Here is a 23,154-nt window from a genome sequence, read left to right on the forward strand (position 1 = left end):
AAAAAGTCCAGAGGTCTGAATACACTGTAAATTGTTAAACATATTTCTCTGTGGTGTTTTCTTTCTGAAACTAAGTGGAGCCAGTTCATTAAAAAAAACTGAGTGCCCGTCTCAGCTGACACATAGGCTAAGATTGCACCAATTAGAGGCTAGTATCATTTACACTGTCACGGTCGTCATAAACAGGAGACCAAGGCGCAGCATTGTAAGCGTACATAACTCTTTAATGAAAGAGAGAACACTGAACAAAACTATACAAAACAACAAAACGAACCGTGAAGCTATATGGCTAGTGCAAAACAGGCAACTGAACATAGAATAACAACTCACAAAATATCAGAAGAATATGGCTACCTAAATATGGTCCCCAATCAGAGACAACAATAAACAGCTGCCTCTGATTGAGAACCAATCTAGGCAACCATAGACATATAAACTCCTAGACTAGAAATACCCCAAGACATACAAAAACCCCTAGACAATACAAAAACTAAACAAACCACCCTTGTCACACCCTGACCTAACCAAAATAATAAAGAAAACAAAGATAACTAAGGTCAAGGCGTGACATACGCCTACCTTATTTGGCAGTCTATTTAGGATGACCAGGTCTGCTCACTCATCCTGCTGCCACTTGCTGCTATTATGAGCTGGCTTTTAGCTCCTCCCACCACCCTAGCCTCCACCTGTTAGGTTCTGTGTTCCTGCTGGGGGAGTGGTATAGTTTACTGCTACCCTGAAGGAGCAGAGCTAATGAATAGTTCAACATATTTCGACGTGAAATGTAATCAAATCTGGAAATGACAAAATCTTATAGAAAAAGAGCAGAAGCATAATCTATTCCATTGATCATCTATATACGTACTGTATTGATCATCTATACACATACTGTATTGATCATCTATACACATACTGTATTGATCATCTATACACATACTGTATTGATCATCTATACACATACTGTATTGATCATCTATACACATACTGTATTGATCATCTATACACATACTGTATTGATCATCTATACACATACTGTATATATCATCTATACACATACTGTATATATCATCTATATACATACTGTATTTATCATCTATACACATACTGTATTGATCATCTATACACATACTGTATTGATCATCTATACAAATACTGTATTGATCATCTATACACATACTGTATATATCATCTATACACATACTGTATATATCATCTATATACATACTGTATTGATCATCTATACACATACTGTATTGATCATCTATACACATACTGTATTGATCATCTATACACATACTGTATTGATCATCTATACACATACTGTATTGATCATCTATACACATACTGTATATATCATCTATATACATACTGTATTGATCATCTATATACATACTGTATATATCATCTATATACATACTGTATTTATCATCTATACACATACTGTATTGATCATCTATACACATACTGTATATATCATCTATACACATACTGTATATATCATCTATATACATACTGTATTTATCATCTATACACATACTGTATTGATCATCTATATACATACTGTATTGATCATCTATATACATACTGTATATATCATCTATATACATACTGTATTTATCATCTATACACATACTGTATTGATCATCTATACACATACTGTATATATCATCTATATACATACTGTATATATCATCTATATACATACTGTATTGATCATCTATACACATCCTGTATTGATCATCTATACACATACTGTATTGATCATATATACACATACTGTATTGATCATCTATACACATACTGTATTGATCATCTATATACATACTGTATTGATCATCTATATACATACTGTATTTATCATTAGGAGAACAATCTAAATTCCAGCATTCACTCAAAAGTTAAAGGTCATTGTCTGGAAAACCTAATAGATAAGAAAGCAATATGATAGTACGTGAATAGCATTGTGAGGCCTAGCTTTGGTTTGATGCTGTAGCTCTTCAATCCAGGTTATGTGGTGGTTCTCTTCAGTCCAGGTTCTGTGATGGTTCTCTGAAGTTTTCATAATTGGAGGGCTAAGTGTCTATTTGAGGGGCTGTGTCACTGCGAAGTCCCTCACATTCTGAAAGAAGACACATTGAATGAGCACTTTACAAACCCCTCCCTCTAACACTTTTACAGACACAGACACACAAACTGCATTATAAAATACTTACCGCCAGGGTGTCGTACTCTGGTGACCTGGTCTTCATGTTCAGAGCTGTGTACGTCTCACTGTTAGGATCAGGATGGAAACTCTGCGGAGAGAGACACAGAAACACAATACTGTATAAAACACACATACATAAATGTATTTGCTTCCTGTCTGTTTCTGCTGTATTGGTATTGAAATAACTTGGGTTGTTGACATTATTACCTGTGTGTCTGCTGTGGCATCACTTCCTCCTGTGGATCTCCTGTAATGAGGGACAGAGTGAGTTCTGCTCTCTACTGACCTCTACTGGAAGTTGATATGTTACTAATACAGTACATCTCAATGAGAGACTCACCTCTTCATATAGCAGTAGATGGTGAGTAGCAGAGCTCCAGCAGTCAGGACAGCCCCCACCCCCATCACAGGAACCCAGGAAAACACTGCTGCAGGATCTTGGGTTTATAAATCCATGATGTCAGAATGAAAAATGTAAAATTACAGAGCACCAAAAATGGACAGAATGTGTCATACTTACATGTAACATTAATATGGACAGGGATAGTCTCTCTCCTATAATGTTCAGAGCCTCACAGTAGTATCCCTCTCTGTCCTCAGAGCTGACGTTATGGATGGTGTAACTCTGTCCTGATGCTTTTGGTGAGGTTACGTTCTTCTTGTACCAGGTGTATTTGTCCACAGGTGGGTTGGCATCACTGCTGCAGGTCAGAGTCACTGAACTGCCCTCCACTATTTCACCAGAGGGACTGACTGACACTGAGGTGTTCTTTGGGCCATCTAGTAAAGGATCATTTGTCCGACGGAAAGGACAGTAGTATTTTTACGACAGTAGTATATTTACAAATCACATGTCAAAAATATATTCTCTGTTAATATCAAAAAAACTATCTAAAACTCTAACTCACACAAAACGTTAACAAATACTCATTTGGAGATGTTGTACTTCAGGACTAGTTCATTTAGTTATAATTGTTTTGCCACCTTCTCATTCAACCACTGAGCTGTACTTTACTCACACTTCACATCCATGTTAATGGTCCTAGACCAGTCTGTCCCCATCTCATTCTGGGACTCACAGTAGTACTCTCCAGTGTCAGATGACTGGATTTGACTGAAGACATGCTGTGGTCCTGTCATACTCTGATAGTCACCTCCATTCTTCTTGTACCACCAGGTGTAACTCTGGACAGGTGGGTTGGCATCACTGCTGCAGGTCAGAGTCACTGAACTGCCCTCCACTATTTCACCAGAGGGACTGACTGACACTGAGGTGTTCCTTGGTCCATCTGATGTAAAAGACAGTGGATTTAAAAATAGTACAAATTAAATCAGGTACAAATATTACAAACTTTCCACAAATGTACTTTTCCACACAATGACTTTTAGATCCATCCTCTTATTGAAGATGATCCATTCAAGTATCATGTGGAGCCAATATCTGTCACTACAATGTTAATATACCAAACTATCCCCAAGGTTCTCTATATGAAACTCATACCCTGGTGCTGAGCTCAGGTCTGTGATTCTCAGGGTACAGTCACTCTCCTTATCCCCAAGGTACTCTATATGACCCTCATACCCTGGCACTGAGCTCAGAACTTCAGCCTCCATGCCAGACCATTTAGTAAACCAGAAAGCTTGTTTGATCTCATGATAACTGGGATATGTGTAAGAGCAGGATATGTCCACTGTTGACCCCTTCAAGGCACAAATACTCTGATGGGTGTAAGTCACACTCCAACACTTCTGACCTTAAATACAATATAACATCTCATAAATATTTTATTACAATATCTTCCAGTATACACTGATGTTGTTTATGAAGTAGAATACAACTAGTTAACCAGTTTACAGTAGTGAAAACCATCATTACTAAACAATGATCGATAATCATTGATTAATTGACAAAAGTCTCGACCTGAACTAAACTGTATTTATATGAAATGTGTTTTTAAAAAGTCCAGACTTACAAACTGCAGGAGAGAGGAGATTCTCATGGCCTTTTACAGCACAGGAGTAACTGTCATCATAGTTCCTGGAGACTGAGTCTTTGTACTGGGGGGAGGTGCTCTCATCTAGATGTTGTCCATTCTTGTACCAGATGTAGGTGGGGTTGTCAGTCAGAGTACAGGTGGTGCTACAGGTCAGTGTCTTATCCTGATGTCCACCAGTCACCTTCACCTGAAGACCTGGAGAAAAAAACAATATCACTGTAAATCCCTTTATCACTGACTTATCACTCTAATACAAAGATGGAGGAAATCCTATGTTATACAGACATAAATACAAACCAAGACATTTATCCTGAACTAAATGGAATTCAACAGTTTAACTATATTGAATGTAACTGTACCTGTAACAGACAGAGTGATTCAACACATCAATACTATATATAATATCACTGTACCTGTAACAGACAGAGTGATTAAACACATCAACACTATATATAATATCACTGTGTAACAGACAGAGTGATTAAACACATCAATACTATATATAATATCAACCTGTAACAGACAGAGTGACTAAACACATCAACACTATATATAATATCACTGTACCTGTAACAGACAGAGTGACTAAACACATCAACACTATATATAATATCACTGTACCTGTAACAGACAGAGTGATTCAACACATCAATACTATATATAATATCACTGTACCTGTAACAGACAGAGTGATTAAACACATCAATACTATATATAATATCACTGTACCTGTAACAGACAGAGTGACTAAACACATCAATACTATATATAATATCACTGTACCTGTAACAGACAGAGTGATTAAACACATCAATACTATATATAATATCACTGTACCTGTAACAGACAGAGTGATTAAACACATCAATACTATATATAATATCACTGTACCTGTAACAGACAGAGTGATTCAACACATCAATACTATATATAATATCACTGTACCTGTAACAGACAGAGTGATTAAACACATCAATACTATATATAATATCACTGTACCTGTAACAGACAGAGTGATTAAACACATCAACACTATATATAATATCACTGTACCTGTAACAGACAAAGTGACTCCAGGATCACCAGTATATTTCCCTCTGGTCTGATCTGTTATAAATCTGAATTTGTACTCAGTTGAGTCACTCTCTCTCAGGTCTGTGATTGTCAGGGTGTGTCCATTCGTCTTATCACTACGGTACGTCACACGACCTTTGTAGTCTGGGTCCTTTCTCAGATTTACATAATTCTCCACAGCATACTTTTTAGTGAACCAGAAGGTTGTTGTGACTGTACCACTGGGATATGTGTAAGAGCAGGACATCTCCACTGTTGACCCCTTCAAGGTACAGATACTCTTCTTGGTGTAGGTAACACTCCAGCCTTTCTGACTCAGTACCACTGAAACACAGTTAGACATCACAAGGACGTTACATTAAGTTCAAGGTCTTTTGACTCACACTAACACTTTGTTCCATAGTTGCTGAGTTGAGACATAGATACTCTTTGGTTGAGTGTGAATGAAAACCACAGATAAGCTTCACTCAGTGAGGTGTGAAAGAAAACAATTTAAAGTGAAGTGGAGACGCCAAATGTGTCGACAGTAGAACATAAAAATGGTTGTGCTTTTAGAAATATCTGTAGATCGATAAACAGAGCAACTTAAAGATAAGAATGAGACCATACCTGTCACAGACCAGAGAAAGACCACCAGCACACTTCCTGCTGTTCTCAAGGCCATTGTTGCATCTCCCACCCTGCAGTCTTAGAAACATAAACAACAACTCACTCTATAGCTGGTGAATAACTCCACCTGATACATTGAAGTAGAAACTGTAAATGGGGTACAGGGCCTCATCACGGAAAATGAACCAGGCTCATATTGTGTTGTGTTGTATTGTGCTATATGGTTGTCTATGTGAATACTGTCTGTCTGTAAGTCTATATCACTATGTATGTAATGTGTGTGATGTGTTGCATGTCTGTCTGCATCTGTCTATTTAATCATCTCATCCCTATGTAGATCAACACTCCTACACTGAGACACTTTATAAATACTGGCCATAAAACACAGCTCAAAACTGAACAACAAGTAAAATGATACATTACCCTCAATTACATGACTAAAAACAAATAACCCCAAACTATATTTCAAGATATTGACAATTGTACTTACAGAGTGAATTGAAGGGGAGAAGTCTTGTACAGTGAGTCAACTTGCTGTCAGTTAGTGTGAGTTCTGTGGTTGACACATATTTAACTGCCCTTATACTTCCTCGTTAAGTCATTAACATGCAAGATGACCAGACCAGTACATCAGAAAAGGGATGTTACTGTATTTCAACAGAGATTGTGCAACAGACAACATATCTATATGTACTTTGAGGAGTGGGACTACATTTATAAAAATAGCTAAATGTGTCATATTTCCACCGTGATATTTTGACAACACAGAGAACCATTTAAACAATGTGTCGACTACAGAGGGCTTGGTGTGGTTGCTAGGTGATTTGTGACACACCTGCAAGCCCTCTATACTATTTAGAATGTGAACAATTGCTCAGAATGTGTGCTCTTGTCCTTCTGAGTTCTGTATATACAGGTCAAAGTTCTATGATCTCATTCAATTAGAACCCATTCCATTTAATACCCATGACCATCACTCCTCATCAGCTGTATCAAATTAATACTGAAGGTTCCAGTGTTCTAGACTAGAGCTCCACCTACTGGTATCTCAACATTACTGCACCATCCTAATAATAATGTCCTCAATAATGTTGGGTTAATAACAACATAACACACTGGAAATACATTAGATAAACTAGTGAAAAACTAAACTGTTTACTTGACAAAGTCACAGTTAAGCAAACATACACTGTTGTATTATAATAAAGGACCTTGTGTACAATAAAGGAGGCTGGTTGGCAGAGATATAGGAGGAGAGGCTAATTGTAATGACTGGAATATAATTAATGGATACAGTTCCATTTATTCCACTCCAGCCAGTACAATGAGCATGTCTTTCTATATATCTGCCCACCAGCCTCCTCTGCTGGACAGTACAGGTAGTAGCAAAGGCATCAATATCATCACAATCATCATCACCATAGTGATGCTGTGTTGACTGTATAGGCTAATGTACTCTGTTGTCCATATAGGCTAATGCAGCCTCTTATCCAAATATATTATAATGTAGCCTGTTATCCATATATAGTCTAATGTAGCCTGTTATCCATATATACTCTAATGTAGCCTGTTTCCATGTATAGTCTAATGTAGCCTGTTATCCATATATAGTCTAGTGTAGCATGTTGTCCATATATAGTCTAATGTAGCCTGTTATCCATATATAGTCTAGTGTAGCATGTTGTCCTTATACCACCCACCACTGCGACTTGTATGCTCTAGTCGGCTGGCCCTCGCTACATATTCGTCGCCAGACCCACTGGCTCCAGGTCATCTACAAGTCCATGCTAGGTAAAGCTCCGCCTTATCTCAGTTCACTGGTCACGATGGCAACACCCATCCGTAGCACACGCTCCAGCAGGTGTATCTCACTGATCATCCCTAAAGCCAACACCTCATTTGGCCGCCTTTCGTTCCAGTACTCTGCTGCCTGTGACTGGAACGAACTGCAAAAATCGCTGAAGTTGGAGACTTTTATCTCCCTCACCAACTTCAAACATCAGCTATCCGAGCAGCTAACCGATCGCTGCAGCTGTACATAGTCTATTGGTAAATAGCCCACCCATTTTCACCTACCTCATCCCCATACTGTTTTTATACTGTTTTTTTTATTTATTTATTTACTTTTCTGCTCTTTTGCACACCAATATCTCTACCTGTACATGACCATCTGATCATTTATCACCCCAGTGTTAATCTGCAAAATTGTATTATTCGCCTACCTCCTCATGCCTTTTGCACACATTGTATATAGACTGCCCATTTTTTTTCTACTGTGTTATTGACTTGTTAATTGCTTACTCCATGTGTAACTCTGTGTTGTCTGTTCACACTGCTATGCTTTATCTTGGCCAGGTCGCAGTTGCAAATGAGAACTTGTTCTCAACTAGCCTACCTGGTTAAATAAAGGTGAAATAAAAATAAATAAATAAATATAGTCTAATGTAGCCTGTTATCCATATATAGTCTAATGTAGCCTGTTATCCATATATAGTCTAATGTAGCCTGTTATCCATATATAGTCTAATGTAGCCTGTTATCCATATATAGTCTAATGTAGCCTGTTATCCATATATAGTCTAATGTAGCCTGTTATCCATATATAGTCTAATGTAGCCTGTTATCCATATATAGTCTAATGTAGCCTGTTATCCATATATAGTCTAATGTAGCCTGTTATCCATATATAGTCTAATGTAGCCTGTTATCCATATATAGTCTAATGTAGCCTGTTATCCATATATAGTCTAATGTAGCCTGTTTCCATGTATAGTCTAATGTAGCCTGTTATCCATATATAGTCTAATGTAGCCTGTTTCCATGTATAGTCTAATGTAGCCTGTTATCCATATATAGTCTAATGTAGCCTGTTATCCATATATAGTCTAATGTAGCCTGTTATCCATATATAGTCTAATGTAGCCTGTTATCCATATATAGTCTAATGTAGCCTGTTTCCATATATAGTCTAATGTAGCCTGTTTCCATGTATAATCTAATGTAGCCTGTTATCCATGTATAGTCTAATGTAGCCTGTTATCCATATATAGTCTAATGTAGCCTGTTTCCATGTATAGTCTAATATAGCATGTTATCCATATATAGTCTAATGTAGCCTGTTATCCATATATAGTCTAATGTAGCCTGTTATCCATATGTAGGCTACTGTTACCTGTTGTCCATATATAGTCTAATGTAGCTTGTTATCCATATGATCTAATGTAGCCTGTTGTCCATATATAGTCTAATGTAGCCTGTTATCCATATATAGTCTAATGTAGCTTGTTATCCATATATAGTCTAATGTAGCTTGTTATTCATATGATCTAATGTAGCCTGTTATCCATATATAGTCTAATGTAGCCTGTTATCCATATATAGTCTAATGTAGCCTGTTATCCATATGTAGGCTACTGTTACCTGTTGTCCATATATAGTCTAATGTAGCTTGTTATTCATATGATCTAATGTAGCCTGTTATCCATATATAGTCTAATGTAGCCTGTTATCCATATATAGTCTAATGTAGCCTGTTATCCATGTATAGTCTAATGTAGCCTGTTATCCATATATAGTCTAATGTAGCCTGTTATCCATATATAGTCTAATGTAGCCTGTTATCCATATATAGTCTAATGTAGCCTGTTATCCATATATAGTCTAATGTAGCCTGTTATCCATATATAGTCTAATGTAGCTTGTTATTCATATGATCTAATGTAGCTTGTTATCCATATATAGTCTAATGTAGCCTGTTATCCATATATAGTCTAATGTAGCCTGTTATCCATATATAGTCTAATGTAGCCTGTTTCCATGTATAGTCTAATATAGCATGTTATCCATATATAGTCTAATATAGCTTGTTATCCATACATAGTCTAATGTAGCCTGTTATCCATATATAGTCTAATGTAGCCTGTTATCCATATATAGTCTAATGTAGCCTGTTATCCATATATAGTCTAATGTAGCCTGTTTCCATGTATAGTCTAATATAGCATGTTATCCATATATAGTCTAATGTAGCATGTTATCCATATGTAGTCTAATGTAACATGTTATCCATATATAGTCTAATATAGCTTGTTATCCATACATAGTCTAATGTAGCCTGTTATCCATATATAGTCTAATGTAGCTTGTTATCCATATGATCTAATGTAGCCTGTTATCCATATGTAGTCTAATGTAGCTTGTTATTCATATGATCTAATGTAGCCTGTTATCCATATATAGTCTAATGTAGCCTGTTATCCATATGTAGGCTACTGTTACCTGTTGTCCATATATAGTCTAATGTAGCCTGTTATCTATACATATTCTAATGTAGCCTGTTATCCATATATAGTCTAAGGTAGCCTGTTATCCATATATAGTCTAATGTAGCCTGTTATCTATACATATTCTAATGTAGCCTGTTATCCATATATAGTCTAAGGTAGCCTGTTATCCATATATAGTCTAATGTAGCCTGTTATCCATATATAGTCTAATGTAGCCTGTTATCCATATATAGTCTAATGTAGCCTGTTATCCATATATAGTCTAATGTAGCCTGTTATCCATATATAGTCTAATGTAGCTTGTTATTCATATGATCTAATGTAGCCTGTTATCCATATATAGTCTAATGTAGCCTGTTATCCATATATAGTCTAATGTAGCCTGCTGTCCAGAAACTGTAATGTCCATATATCAGTCCGGTGAAACCTGGGCCGGCACCACGTATCGGGCCTCCAGTGTGCCTCCCCAGTCCGGTACCACCTGTGCTGGCTCCATGCACTCTCCCTAAAGTGTGTATCCCCAGTCTGGTACCACCTGTGCCGGCTCCATGCACTCTTCCTAAAGTGTGTATCCCCAGTCTGGTACCACCTGTGCTGGCTCCATGCACTCTCCCTAAAGTGTGTATCCCCAGTCTGGTACCACCTGTGCTGGCTCCATGCACTCTCCCTAAAGTGTGTATCCCCAGTCCGGGGGGTACTGTCACGCCCAGACCATAGAGAGCCTTTTTATTCTCTATGTTGGTTAGGTCGGGGTGAGACTATGGTGGGTAATCAAGTTTTTTTTCACTGTTGGCCTGGTATGGTTCCCAATCAGAGGCAGCTGTTTATTGTTGTCTCTGATTGGGGATCATATTTAGGCAGCCATTTCCCCACTGCATTTTGTGGGATCTTGTTTTTGTGTTGCCTGTGAGCACTCCTGAATGTCACGTTTCGGTTATTCTTTATTGTTTTTGTGCTTTTCATTAAATAAATATGTGGAACCCAGATCACGCTGCACTTTGGTTCGAGTATGGTTCCAACGACGATCGTGACAGTCACTGTGTCTCATGTTAATACTACTCCTAAACACAACCCACCATCACTGTGTCTCATGTTACTATGGTGGTGGTGGTTCTCTTCAGTCCAGGTTCTGTGTTGGTTCTCTTCACTCCAAGTTCTGTGGTGGTTCTCTTAAGTCTGTGTCACTGTTAGGGTCAGGATGGACTCTGTGGAGCGAGAGGCGCAGAGGGGGGGAGGAAAGGAAGGGAGAGACATTCTCAAAACAAAATACATAGATGAATTTATTATAATAAATGACTGCCAGTGTTGTATTCAGGGGACATGGTCCTCATGTTCAGAGGAGTGTTCATGTCACAATTGGTTCAGGATGGACACTCTGTGGAGCGAGAGGCGCAGAGGGGGGGAGGGAGGGAGGGAGAGGGAGAGGGAGAGACATTCTTAAAACTGTATAAAACACAAATACATAGATGAATTTATTATAATAAATTACTGCCAGTGTTGTATTCAGGGGACATGGTCCTCATGTTCAGAGGAGTGTTCATGTCACAATTGGTTCAGGATGGACACTCTGTGGAGAGAGAGAGTAGTGTCCAAGAAACAGTTAAAATAGCATGAAAGAGATTCATATCCTTTTAGAAATGTCAGTAGATTGATAAACAGATCAAGATATGAATGAGACCATACCTGCTACAGACCAGAGAAAGACCACCAACACACTTCCTGTTGTTCTCAAGGACATTGTTGCATCTCCCACCCTGCAGTCTTAGAAACATAAACAACAACTCACTCTATAGCTGCTGAATAACTCCACCTGATACATTGAAGTAGAAACTGTAAATGGTGTCCAGGGCCTCATTACTGAAAATGAACCAGGCTCATATTGTGTTGTGTTGTATTGTGCTATATGGTTGTCTATGTGAATACTGTCTGTAAGTCTATTGCACAATGTATGTAATGTGTTATGTGTTGCATGTCTGTCTATTTAAGATGACCTGTAGTATGATGCAAAAACTATTTATCTAATTGATACAATAAAGTCATCATTATCTTCACCATCATCATCACCATCATTATAAACAACAACAACTTATTGAACAGGTCTGTATTACTGTAAACACATATTTCTGAATGTTCTGAAGCTGTTTTATTCTCACAACCTCAAATATAGGAGGATAAATGTTCAATCCTCTAGGTCCATATTACAGCAGCCTAAAGACTGACCACCAGGTTCAAATATAGGAGGATAAATTTCTGTCCATCAAGCTGTTAAAGACTGACCACCAGGTTCAATATAGGAGGATAAATGTTTTACGGTCCATCAAGCTGTATAGCAGCCTAAAGACTGACCACCAGGTTCAATATAGGAGGATAAATGTTCAATCCTCTACGGTCCTTCAAGCTGTATAGCAGCCTAAAGACTGACCACCAGGTTCAATATAGGAGGATAAATGTTCAATACTACACGGTCCATCAAGCTGTACAGCAGCCTAAAGACTGACCACCAGGTTCAAATATAGGAGGATAAATGTTCAATCCTCTACGGTCCATCAAGCTGTATAGCAGCCTAAAGACTGACCACCAGGTTCAATATAGGAGGATAAATGTTCAATACTACACGGTCCATCAAGCTGTACAGCAGCCTAAAGACTGACCACCAGGTTCAAATATAGGAGGATAAATGTTCAATCCTCTACGGTCCATCAAGCTGTACAGCAGCCTAAAGACTGACCACCAGGTTCAAATATAGGAGGATAAATGTTCAATACTACACGGTCCATCAAGCTGTACAGCAGCCTAAAGACTGACCACCAGGTTCAAATATACACACTGAGACTAAACACAGTGACTCACACACACACACACACACACACACACACACACACACACACACACACACACACACACTGCAGTATTACAATGTTTGTCAATATGTCTATTTTACCCTGATTAATCATCTCATCACTATGTAGATCAACACTCCTACACTGAGACACTTTATGAATACTGGCCCTGATGTAACAACCAAAACACAGCTCAAAACATAACAAGTTAAATGATACATTACCCTTCAAGTATATGACTAATGACTAAAAACAAATAACCAAAAACTATTTTTCCAGATATTGTCAAGAGTACTTACAGAGTGAAGTGAAGGGGAGAGGTCTTGTACAGTGAGTCAACTTACTGGTAGTGAGTGGGAACTGCTAGTAAGTGTCAGTTCTGTGGTTGATACATATTTAAAGTAGCTGAGACAGAACTGTCCTCTCCTTCCTCTTTAAGACATTAACATGCATGAGGACCAGACCAGCACATCAGAAAAGGAAAGTTACTGTATTAAAATGGGTCCTACATTTCTATAATGGACAAAATGTCCCCCATTTCCACTGTCATTTAAATACAGAACCATGTTAACAATATGTTGACTATTCTATATGGAATGTTTATAATATCTTAGAATGTGTTGCCTTGTCCCTCTGAGTTCTACATGGAACAGGTCAAAGTTCCATTTACATTTGGTCATGATGTCATTCTATTCATTCTATTCTACTAACCCATTTAATGTACACTCCTCATCAGCTGCATCAAAGACCCTGCACTGACCCCCTTTAGTGTCTACAACATGGTTGTTGTAGAGGCGTTGGCCTGGGCAACAACCCCCTCAAGATTCTAATGATGACATCATCTCCATCATCTAACATCAATAATCAAACATGTTTCACAGCTCAGGCCGAGGGGGCGGGGGAAGGAAATCAGAGGAACACTCCTCTTCACTTTGATTGACACTTACTCCTACTGTGTGTCCAGTGTGCTGTCTGTGCTGTGTGTCAGAGGACTTGGTGGTGGAACAGCCCCATTCAAGGCCAAGTTTCCTGTTCCATATTTTTAAATAGGCAGACACACAACAGAAAACAATCACCCACTTCCTCAATCTTCATATTCATTATTCTGTTATTGGTTCTCAATCAGGGACTCGATTATCAGCTGCCTCTGATTGAGTTGTCAACCATTTCCAGGCCAAACACAGAAATCCCAAATTATAGGCTTGTGTTTGAACATAGACTGTCCCACCCCAACTCCTCCTGGTCCTGAAAACAAAGACAAATCAAAAAACACAAACACCTGACACTGAGCTCCTGCTTCCACCTTCCATTTCACGTTTATTGAGATGATTGGTAACACTTTATAACTCATAATTATTCATTATAAATGCTTATATATATGTTTATAAATAGATGTTTTGACAGACAGATGGATGTCTTTACCCTGTGGAGTCGTACTGGGAGGCTGGGGAGGTGTTGAGGCCTATAGGGTTGGTCCTCTGAGGAGAGGGAGGTGTTCTCTGCATCCAGCGGTCTGGGTACCTGATTACCAGCCTGGTGCTCTCCAGCTCCACCCCTGGACCGGAGGACAAACAGCAGGCACAGTCCAAATACATGCAATGGGACCAATAGCATAGTCCCACAAGTACAATGGAACCAATAACAAAGCTTGTTTTTCCTTTGCTGCCAGAAAGGAGTTGAATCGTTGTACTTTTCTCTCTGTGTTGAACGATGGTGATACGATTTAAAGCTCTAAACTGAAGCTCTAAACTGAAGGCTCTTGACTCTGTGTATCATGCAGGGACGTCTAACTCAACATTTGGATCTCTACAGTGCTGTCAGGTGGACATCAGTACCAACACGCAGCCTCAAACCCTGGTCCATTCCGATTCAGAAGGCCATTTAAGGAAAACTGAGGGGAGGTGGAGGATATGAGGTGAGAGAGTGAAGGGAGGAAAGGATGGGGAGATAGAAGGAGTGGGGAGAGGGAGAAGACAGACCGACACACACACACACACAATCAGCAATTTCCATATTCACAGTAGCAAGCTCAGACACTGACCTTCATCCCCATCAGTGCACTCCCCTTGAAGAAGTATCCCTTTGGCCAATCAGGGTTGAGCTGGATGGAATTCTGAGCGTCTGATAGGGTAGAGGGGTAGAGCTCCAGACACCAGTAGCAGTATAAACCATATTCCCAAAGAACCAAAGAAATACAAGAAATGAGATCAATGTAGAAATAGTCCATCCAGACCTTTACCACCTAGTAAATCTGTTGGACCACTTACATTAGAGTTCTCATGCAGTAGTCTAGGGAGCAACATACCCATACCACACACACACACAGAGACACAAGCAAAAACACACACACACACGCAAAAACACACACACGCACACACACATTTAAACACACACACACACGCAGGCACACACACGCACACACCCATACAACGTCTGATCTACCGGGAAAGACTCTGGCAAGTTCCAACTCAGTGTGTGTGTGCGTGTGTGCGTGCATGTTTGTGTGTGTGTTTGTTGATGAAACGTGCTGATTGTTGATCTATTACAGTTTATCTCCTGACAGTAACGGAGTATCCCTGGCTGGCCTATAGGCTAGCCACTCATGCATTATGTTGCTCAATGGCGCCATCATGTGTACAATAGGCAGAAATACAAGAAACATAATTTATTTATTTGTTGTCTATTTATTGTCTAACTTTGAGCTTATTTACATGATACTTGTACTATATTCAATGTAAAAAAAACTGAAAAATGTAATGTATCTAAAATAGGTAATAACTCATAATTTGATAATTAAACAAGCAATATTATGACACTGAACAATATGGTATAACATAATATAAAATATAAAATGCCCAATAATATCTGACACCAATACAAAGTAAAACGTATTAAAACAAATCAGGAGCAACTCCAGGGCTAAAATTATTTAAAAGCTCTTATCAATATTATTCATTTTGTGTCACTAAAACAAGCCAATACTTTATCTATTATAAAAACTCTGGAATTGGCTAAATCCCATAGAAAAAGATCAAAAACAGATAAGTACACAAGAAAAGTAGGCTATTTATTAAGCGGAGCAAGTTCAGAAAGGAAACCCGAGGGCCCGCCTCAACTGAGAATGGAACCAATTAGAGGCTAGTATCATTCACGACTTCCTTATTGACCTGGTCTGCTCTTGCATCCTTCTGCCGCTTGCTGCTACTAAGCGCTGGCTCCTTTTTTCTTTGTAAGTGCTCGCTAGCTGTGTTTGAACCTCGCCCACATCGTTCAATATGCTCATGTTGCAATGTTTGGCTGCTGCGGTGATGTGATTGATTGTGAGGATCAACCATGTTGCTGCTCTGTTTTCAGTTAATAGCCGGCGACATGTAGAATTAGCCAAGTAGAATTAGCCTCAGGAGTAGTCAATCATATAGCCTACTTGTTTGTTCCCAATACCAGCTTTCGAGCTGAGTCAGTGCGCTCCGTGAACCATCATAGAGAATAGTCCTTCATCCATACAAGGAGGAAGAAGCCTGTGCTAGACTAGCATACAGGCTATGTGTTGCTATACAGTGAGTGAGAAGCAATGTTTTCTGATCATGAGCAGGAGATACTGTTTATCACAGTGATTCAGTAGTATTTCAGTCTGTGGACGTTAACTAGTTTAGTACAGCATGTCGCCAGCTCACGAAACCGCTGCAATCAATGCACACTATCAGCTATAGCTTACATTTTACAGGTCATCCCGGTCACATTAGTCGGTGTGACTTTCGCCGACAGTCACTATTCAAATGTTGTACAAAATATTTCTGGTTATTATTCTTGGAACCCTATTGTTATATAAATATATGTAAACATTCATATACATAGTTCATATATTATACAGCGCCAAGCCAAACCGCCTGACTCAAGTCATCTACGTACCCCTGCTAAAACCGGAACTAGCTCACACAGCCAGCAATAAAACTACCCCCTAACACTATCCCCTCAGCTTTGTTGTCTTACGACCCCAGGAAACAAAGACATTCCATCGCATGAACACATACACCCAGCCATAGTAAACTGCCCCTCTACCTCACGAACCCCTGACGCAAACATCTCCTAGTATAAACACTCTTTCCCCCTTCTACTGGTCGGGTGCCCAGAAGAGAAGACTGCTGTGCACCATTGGGGGCTTCTACTCTGGCTAGAGCGGGTCCTCCTCTAACCCTACGGGACCATTCAGAAGGCGTCACGACAAGACTCTACCTACTTTATTCTATGTATAAAAATGAATGTAACCTTTGTATAAGTTCTCTTTTTCACCTGACTCCTTATCGGGTTATATGAACTAGATCCATGCACGTAAAACTGCAGGACAAGATATCTTTGACCAATAAACGGCCTTTTTGATACACCTGATTCCACTCTGTCCAGCGTCGTTGATTTGCATTCCCTCTCCAGTATGAAACACTAACACTATTCCCTTACACAGTTTAAACTAGAAGCCTTCAAATGAACTTGCAAACTGGTCTGGACTAGTGCATTTGTATAGTTACACTTTTGCTGCACTTCTACTCTGATTTGCTCAGAGCGTCTGCTAGCTCATTAGTGCAGGGGTTCTTAAACCTTTTCAGCCTGGGACCCGAATGCAACATTCTGTGTCTTCCTGGGACCTGGGACCCAAACTTAGGAAAATATGCAACTAAACATAAATATCAGTACATTTCATTGCCCTTATGCCTAAAACAAATGCAATATAGACACAAAAAAATAACAATGACATTAAATATCTATTAATGTTTATTTTCCCCCCATTGAAAACACTCTTATCTGTCTAGGTTGGAACTGTTGCTGTTAAAATACAATAAATCATTTTAATTCTGAATTGGAATAAAAGGATTGATCACATCTGTAGACCAGAAAACCCCCACACAGTCCTAATGAGAGCAGGTCTATTCTGGGCTCTGTTTTTAACAGTGCAACACTGAGGTCAAGCTCAGCCTTGAAACTGTTTCTGTACATGTTTTTTAAGTGTCAGAGTTGAGAACCCTGACTCACATAGGTATGTGGTGCCAAACTGGACCAGAACATCTACTGCTTTCTCAGTCAGGCAGGAGATCGCTTCCTACTGTACATGAACAACCCAGAACTGTGAGGGTGTTTGCCTCAAAAAGCATCTTGCTTCAAACAGTTGATTCCAGTTAAGAATAACAATTATTGTTGTATTTAGCAACAGTTCCAACCTAGACTAGTTTTCAACAATAATTTCTACAGTAAGATGTAAAGTAGGCCTGATCATTTTTCATCTTCGTCTGTACTGTTACTAGGGTTGCACTCTCAGTAGCTAGCTTGCTTTGGCGAATGTTAGCTATTAGCTGTGTACAAGGCCAGGGGATTGAAAGAGAAACTCACATCTACCACTATGAGTTAGTTAGTACTCCCGTATTATTGCTTATCATCACCTGTTATAAAATGCCAACAATCTGAACGACAGCGCTGCGTCGTGTGTAGCCGAGTGATCTTCAAGAAAACAGCAGAAAAAGAGATCAGGTACACAACTCCGATGCACACAGGCATCTCCCTCTCATACTGGTGCAGCTGCCAAACTGAGCAGAGATGCTGTTTAAGCAGAACGCGCACTGAACAGAGAGTGCAGATGCACTTGGACAAATCAATTCCAGTAATTCATGAAATAATGATGTAATTACACTGACACGTCACGACCCACCATTAACAGGTCCGTGACCCAACTTTAAGAAAGGCTGCATTAGTGCATACTGACTGACTGGGTGCATCACCGACTGTTATGGCAACTGCTCGGCCTCCGATCAAAAGGCCCGTATGGCCCAGTACATCACTGGGGCCAAGCTTCCTGACATCCAGGACCTCTATACCAGGCGGTGTCAGAGGAAGGCCATAAAAATTGTCAGACTCCAGCCACCCCAGTCATAGGCTGTTCTCTTTGCTACCACACGGCAAGAGGTTCCGGACCGCCAAGTCTAGGTCCAAAAGGCTTCTGAACAGCTTCTACCCCCAAGCCAAGACTCCTGAACAGCTAATCAAAGGGCGACCAAGACGCTGCTGCAACACTCTGTTTATTATCTATGCATAGTCACTTTAACTCTATTATTACCTCAACTACCCGGTGCCCCCCAAAGTGAATGTACGATACTCCCTGTAGAGGGGTTGGGTTAAATGCAGAAGACACATTTCAGTTGAATGCCTTGAGTTGTACAACTGACTAGGTATCCCCCTTTCCCTTTATTAGCCTCTATAAGCCTCTATTATTATATAGCCTCTATAATGTTATTTTACTGCTGTTGTTTAACTATTTGTTACTTTTATTTTCAATTTTTTACTTAACACTTATTTTTTCGTAACTTCTGAAAGCATAGTTGGTTAAGGGGCTTGTAAAGTAAGCATTTCCCTGTAAGATCTACCTACACCTGTTGTATTCCGCACATGTGACAAATACTATTTGATACTGTTGCATGAGTCACATTATTAGTTTCCATTTTATGGTATAATTTGTGTCACTCTAATATTTACTTCATCCTTGTCTACAACAGTAGGGTGAGGCTCTGATGTATTAGCCATGTTCTAATCCTATTCTGTATTTGACATAGTTAGTCCTCCCTGTCGGTCCATCTTTACATAGTTAGTCCTCCCTGTCGGTGCATCTTTACATAGTTAGTCCTCCCTGTCGGTCCATCTTTACATAGTTAGTCTTCCCTGTCGGTGCATCTTTACATAGTTATCTTCGGTGCATCTTTACATAGTTAGTCCTCCCCGGTGCATCTTTACATAGTTAGTCCTCCCTGTCGGTCCATCTTTACATAGTTAGTCCTCCCTGTCGGTCCATCTTTACATAGTTAGTCTTCCCTGTCGGTCCATCTTTACATAGTTAGTCCTCCCTGTCGGTGCATCTTTACATAGTTAGTCTTCCCTGTCGGTGCATCTTTACATAGTTAGTCCTCCCTGTCGGTGCATCTTTACATAGTTAGTCCTACCTGTCGGTCCATCTTTACATAGTTAATCCTCCCTGTCGGTCCATCTTTACATAGTTAGTCCTCCCTGTCGGTCCATCTTTACATAGGTAGTCCTCCCTGTCGGTCCATCTTTACATAGTTAGTCCTCCCTGTCGGTGCATCTTTACATAGTTAGTCCTCCCTGTCGGTGCATCTTTACATAGTTAGTCCTCCCTGTCGGTCCATCTTTACATAGTTAGTCCTCCCTGTCGGTCCATCTTTACATAGTTAGTCCTCCCTGTCGGTCCATCTTTACATAGTTAGTCCTCCCTGTCGGTCCATCTTTACATAGTTAGTCCTCCCTGTCGGTCCATCTTTACATAGGTAGTCCTCCCTGTCGGTCCATCTTTACATAGTTAGTCCTCCCTGTCGGTCCATCTTTACATAGTTAGTCCTCCCTGTCGGTCCATCTTTACATAGTTAGTCCTCCCTGTCGGTCCATCTTTACATAGTTAGTCCTCCCTGTCGGTCCATCTTTACATAGTTAGTCCTCCCTGTCGGTCCATCTTTACATAGTTAGTCCTCCCTGTCGGTCCATCTTTACATAGTTAGTCCTCCCTGTCGGTCCATCTTTACATAGTTAGTCCTCCCTGTCGGTGCATCTTTACAGTCCTCCCTGTCGGTCCATCTTTACATAGTTAGTCCTCCCTGTCGGTCCATCTTTACATAGTTAGTCCTCCCTGTCGGTCCATCTTTACATAGGTAGTCCTCCCTGTCGGTCCATCTTTACATAGTTAGTCCTCCCTGTCGGTCCATCTTTACATAGTTAGTCCTCCCTGTCGGTCCATCTTTACATAGTTAGTCCTCCCTGTCGGTCCATCTTTACATAGTTAGTCCTCCCTGTCGGTGCATCTTTACATAGGTAGTCCTCCCTGTCGGTGCATCTTTACATAGTTAGTCCTCCCTGTCGGTCCATCTTTACATAGTTAGTCCTCCCTGTCGGTCCATCTTTACATAGTTAGTCCTCCCTGTCGGTCCATCTTTACATAGGTAGTCCTCCCTGTCGGTCCATCTTTACATAGTTAGTCCTCCCTGTCGGTCCATCTTTACATAGTTAGTCCTCCCTGTCGGTCCATCTTTACATAGTTAGTCCTCCCTGTCGGTCCATCTTTACATAGTTAGTCCTCCCTGTCGGTCCATCTTTACATAGTTAGTCCTCCCTGTCGGTCCATCTTTACATAGTTAGTCCTCCCTGTCGGTCCATCTTTACATAGTTAGTCCTCCCTGTCGGTCCATCTTTACATAGTTAGTCCTCCCCGGTGCATCCATAGGTAGTCCTCCCTGTCGGTGCATCTTTACATAGTTAGTCCTCCCTGTCGGTCCTCCCATAGTTGTCCTCCCGGTCCATCTTTACATAGTTAGTCCTCCCTGTCGGTCCATCTTTACATAGTTAGTCCTCCCTGTCGGTCCATCTTTACATAGGTAGTCCTTGTCGGTGCATCTTTACATAGTTAATCCTCCCTGTCGGTGCATCTTTACATAGGTAGTCCTCCCTGTCGGTCCATCTTTACATAGTTAATCCTCCCTGTCGGTCCATCTTTACATAGTTAGTCCTCCCTGTCGGTCCATCTTTACATAGTTAGTCCTCCCTGTCGGTCCATCTTTACATAGTTAGTCCTCCCCTCCATCTTTACTAGTCCTCCCTGTCGGTCCATCTTTACATAGTTAATCCTCCCTGTCGGTCCATCTTTACATAGTTAGTCCTCCCTGTCGGTCCATCTTTACATAGTTAGTCCTCCCTGTCGGTCCATCTTTACATAGTTAGTCCTCCCTGTCGGTCCATCTTTACATAGTTAGTCCTCCCTGTCGGTCCATCTTTACATAGTTAGTCCTCCCTGTCGGTGCATCTTTACATAGTTAGTCCTCCCTGTCGGTCCATCTTTACATAGTTAGTCCTCCCTGTCGGTCCATCTTTACATAGTTAGTCCTCCCTGTCGGTCCATCTTTACATAGTTAGTCCTCCCTGTCGGTCCATCTTTACATAGTTAGTCCTCCTGTCGGTCCATCTTTACATAGTTAGTCCTCCTGTCGGTCCATCTTTACATAGTTAGTCCTCCCTGTCGGTCCATCTTTACATAGTTAGTCCTCCCTGTCGGTGCATCTTTACATAGGTAGTCTCCCTGTCGGTCCATCTTTACATAGTTATGTCGGTCCATCTTTACATAGTTAGTCCTCCCTGTCGGTGCATCTTTACATAGTTAGTCCTCCCTGTCGGTCCATCTTTACATAGGTCTCCCTGTCGGTGCATCTTTACATAGTTAGTCCTCCCTGTGTGCATCTTTACATAGGTAGTCCTCCCTGGGTCCATCTTTACATAGTTAGTCCTCCCTGTCGGTCCATCTTTACATAGTTAGTCCTCCCTGTCGGTCCATCTTTACATAGTTAGTCCTCCCTGTCGGTCCATCTTTACATAGTTAGTCCTCCCTGTCGGTCCATCTTTACATAGTTAGTCCTCCCTGTCGGTCCATCTTTACATAGTTAGTCCTCCCTGTCGGTCCATCTTTACTAGTTAGTCCTCCCTGTCGGTCCATCTTTACATAGTTAGTCCTCCCTGTCGGTCCATCTTTACATAGTTAGTCCTCCCTGTCGGTCCATCTTTACATAGTTAGTCCTCCCTGTCGGTCCATCTTTACATAGTTTCCTCCCTGTCGGTCCATCTTTACATAGTTATGGGTACATCTTTACATAGTTAGTCCTCCCTGTCGGTACATCTTTACATAGTTAGTCCTCCCTGTCGGTGCATCTTTACTAGTCCTCCCTGTCGGTCCATCTTTACATAGTTAGTCCTCCCTGTCGGTGCATCTTTACATAGTTTCGGTACATCTTTACATAGTTAGTCCTCCCTGTCGGTCCATCTTTACATAGTTAGTCCTCCCTGTCGGTCCATCTTTACATAGGTTGATACTACCATTACCTAGCATGTGGTGGTCTTACTATAGTTTCAGCTGTGTTGGATAGGCTGTTAATACAAGCATTATCTAGCATGTGGTGGTCTTACTATAGTTTCTGCTGTGTTGGATGGCATGTTGGTACTAGCATTACCTAGCATGTGGTGGTCTTACTATAGTTTCAGCTGTGTTGGATGGCATGTTGATACTAGCATTACCTAGCATGCGGTGGTCTTACTATAGTTTCAGCTGTGTTGGA

The 23,154-nt window shown here is 40.3% G+C and overlaps 1 protein-coding gene and 1 long non-coding RNA gene across 2 annotated transcripts; both read right to left on the reverse strand.

Moving 5' to 3' along the window:
- Positions 1–203: 203 nt before the first annotated feature.
- Positions 204–6,460, reverse strand: LOC115121587 (B-cell receptor CD22-like). Its single transcript, XM_065016693.1, has 10 exons — positions 6,377–6,460; positions 5,887–5,964; positions 5,257–5,601; positions 4,180–4,398; positions 3,226–3,495; positions 2,727–2,986; positions 2,547–2,643; positions 2,414–2,453; positions 2,214–2,294; positions 204–2,119 (listed from the first exon to the last, which is right to left on the reverse strand). The coding sequence occupies exons 2-7, from the start codon at positions 5,939–5,941 to the stop codon at positions 2,611–2,613; spliced, it is 1,182 nt and encodes a 393-aa protein (XP_064872765.1). The 5' UTR covers positions 5,942–5,964; positions 6,377–6,460; the 3' UTR covers positions 204–2,119; positions 2,214–2,294; positions 2,414–2,453; positions 2,547–2,610.
- Positions 6,461–11,662: 5,202 nt separating this feature from the next.
- LOC135570743 (uncharacterized) lies at positions 11,663–13,443 on the reverse strand. The gene is made up of 3 exons (XR_010463590.1): positions 13,312–13,443; positions 11,856–11,933; positions 11,663–11,739 (listed from the first exon to the last, which is right to left on the reverse strand). It is a non-coding gene; the product is annotated as an uncharacterized LOC135570743 (long non-coding RNA).
- Between the last annotated feature and the right edge of the window lie 9,711 nt (positions 13,444–23,154).

This window comes from Oncorhynchus nerka, unplaced genomic scaffold (genome assembly GCF_034236695.1).
Source record: "Oncorhynchus nerka isolate Pitt River unplaced genomic scaffold, Oner_Uvic_2.0 unplaced_scaffold_907, whole genome shotgun sequence".
In the NCBI taxonomy this organism is placed as follows: Eukaryota; Metazoa; Chordata; class Actinopteri; order Salmoniformes; family Salmonidae; genus Oncorhynchus; species Oncorhynchus nerka.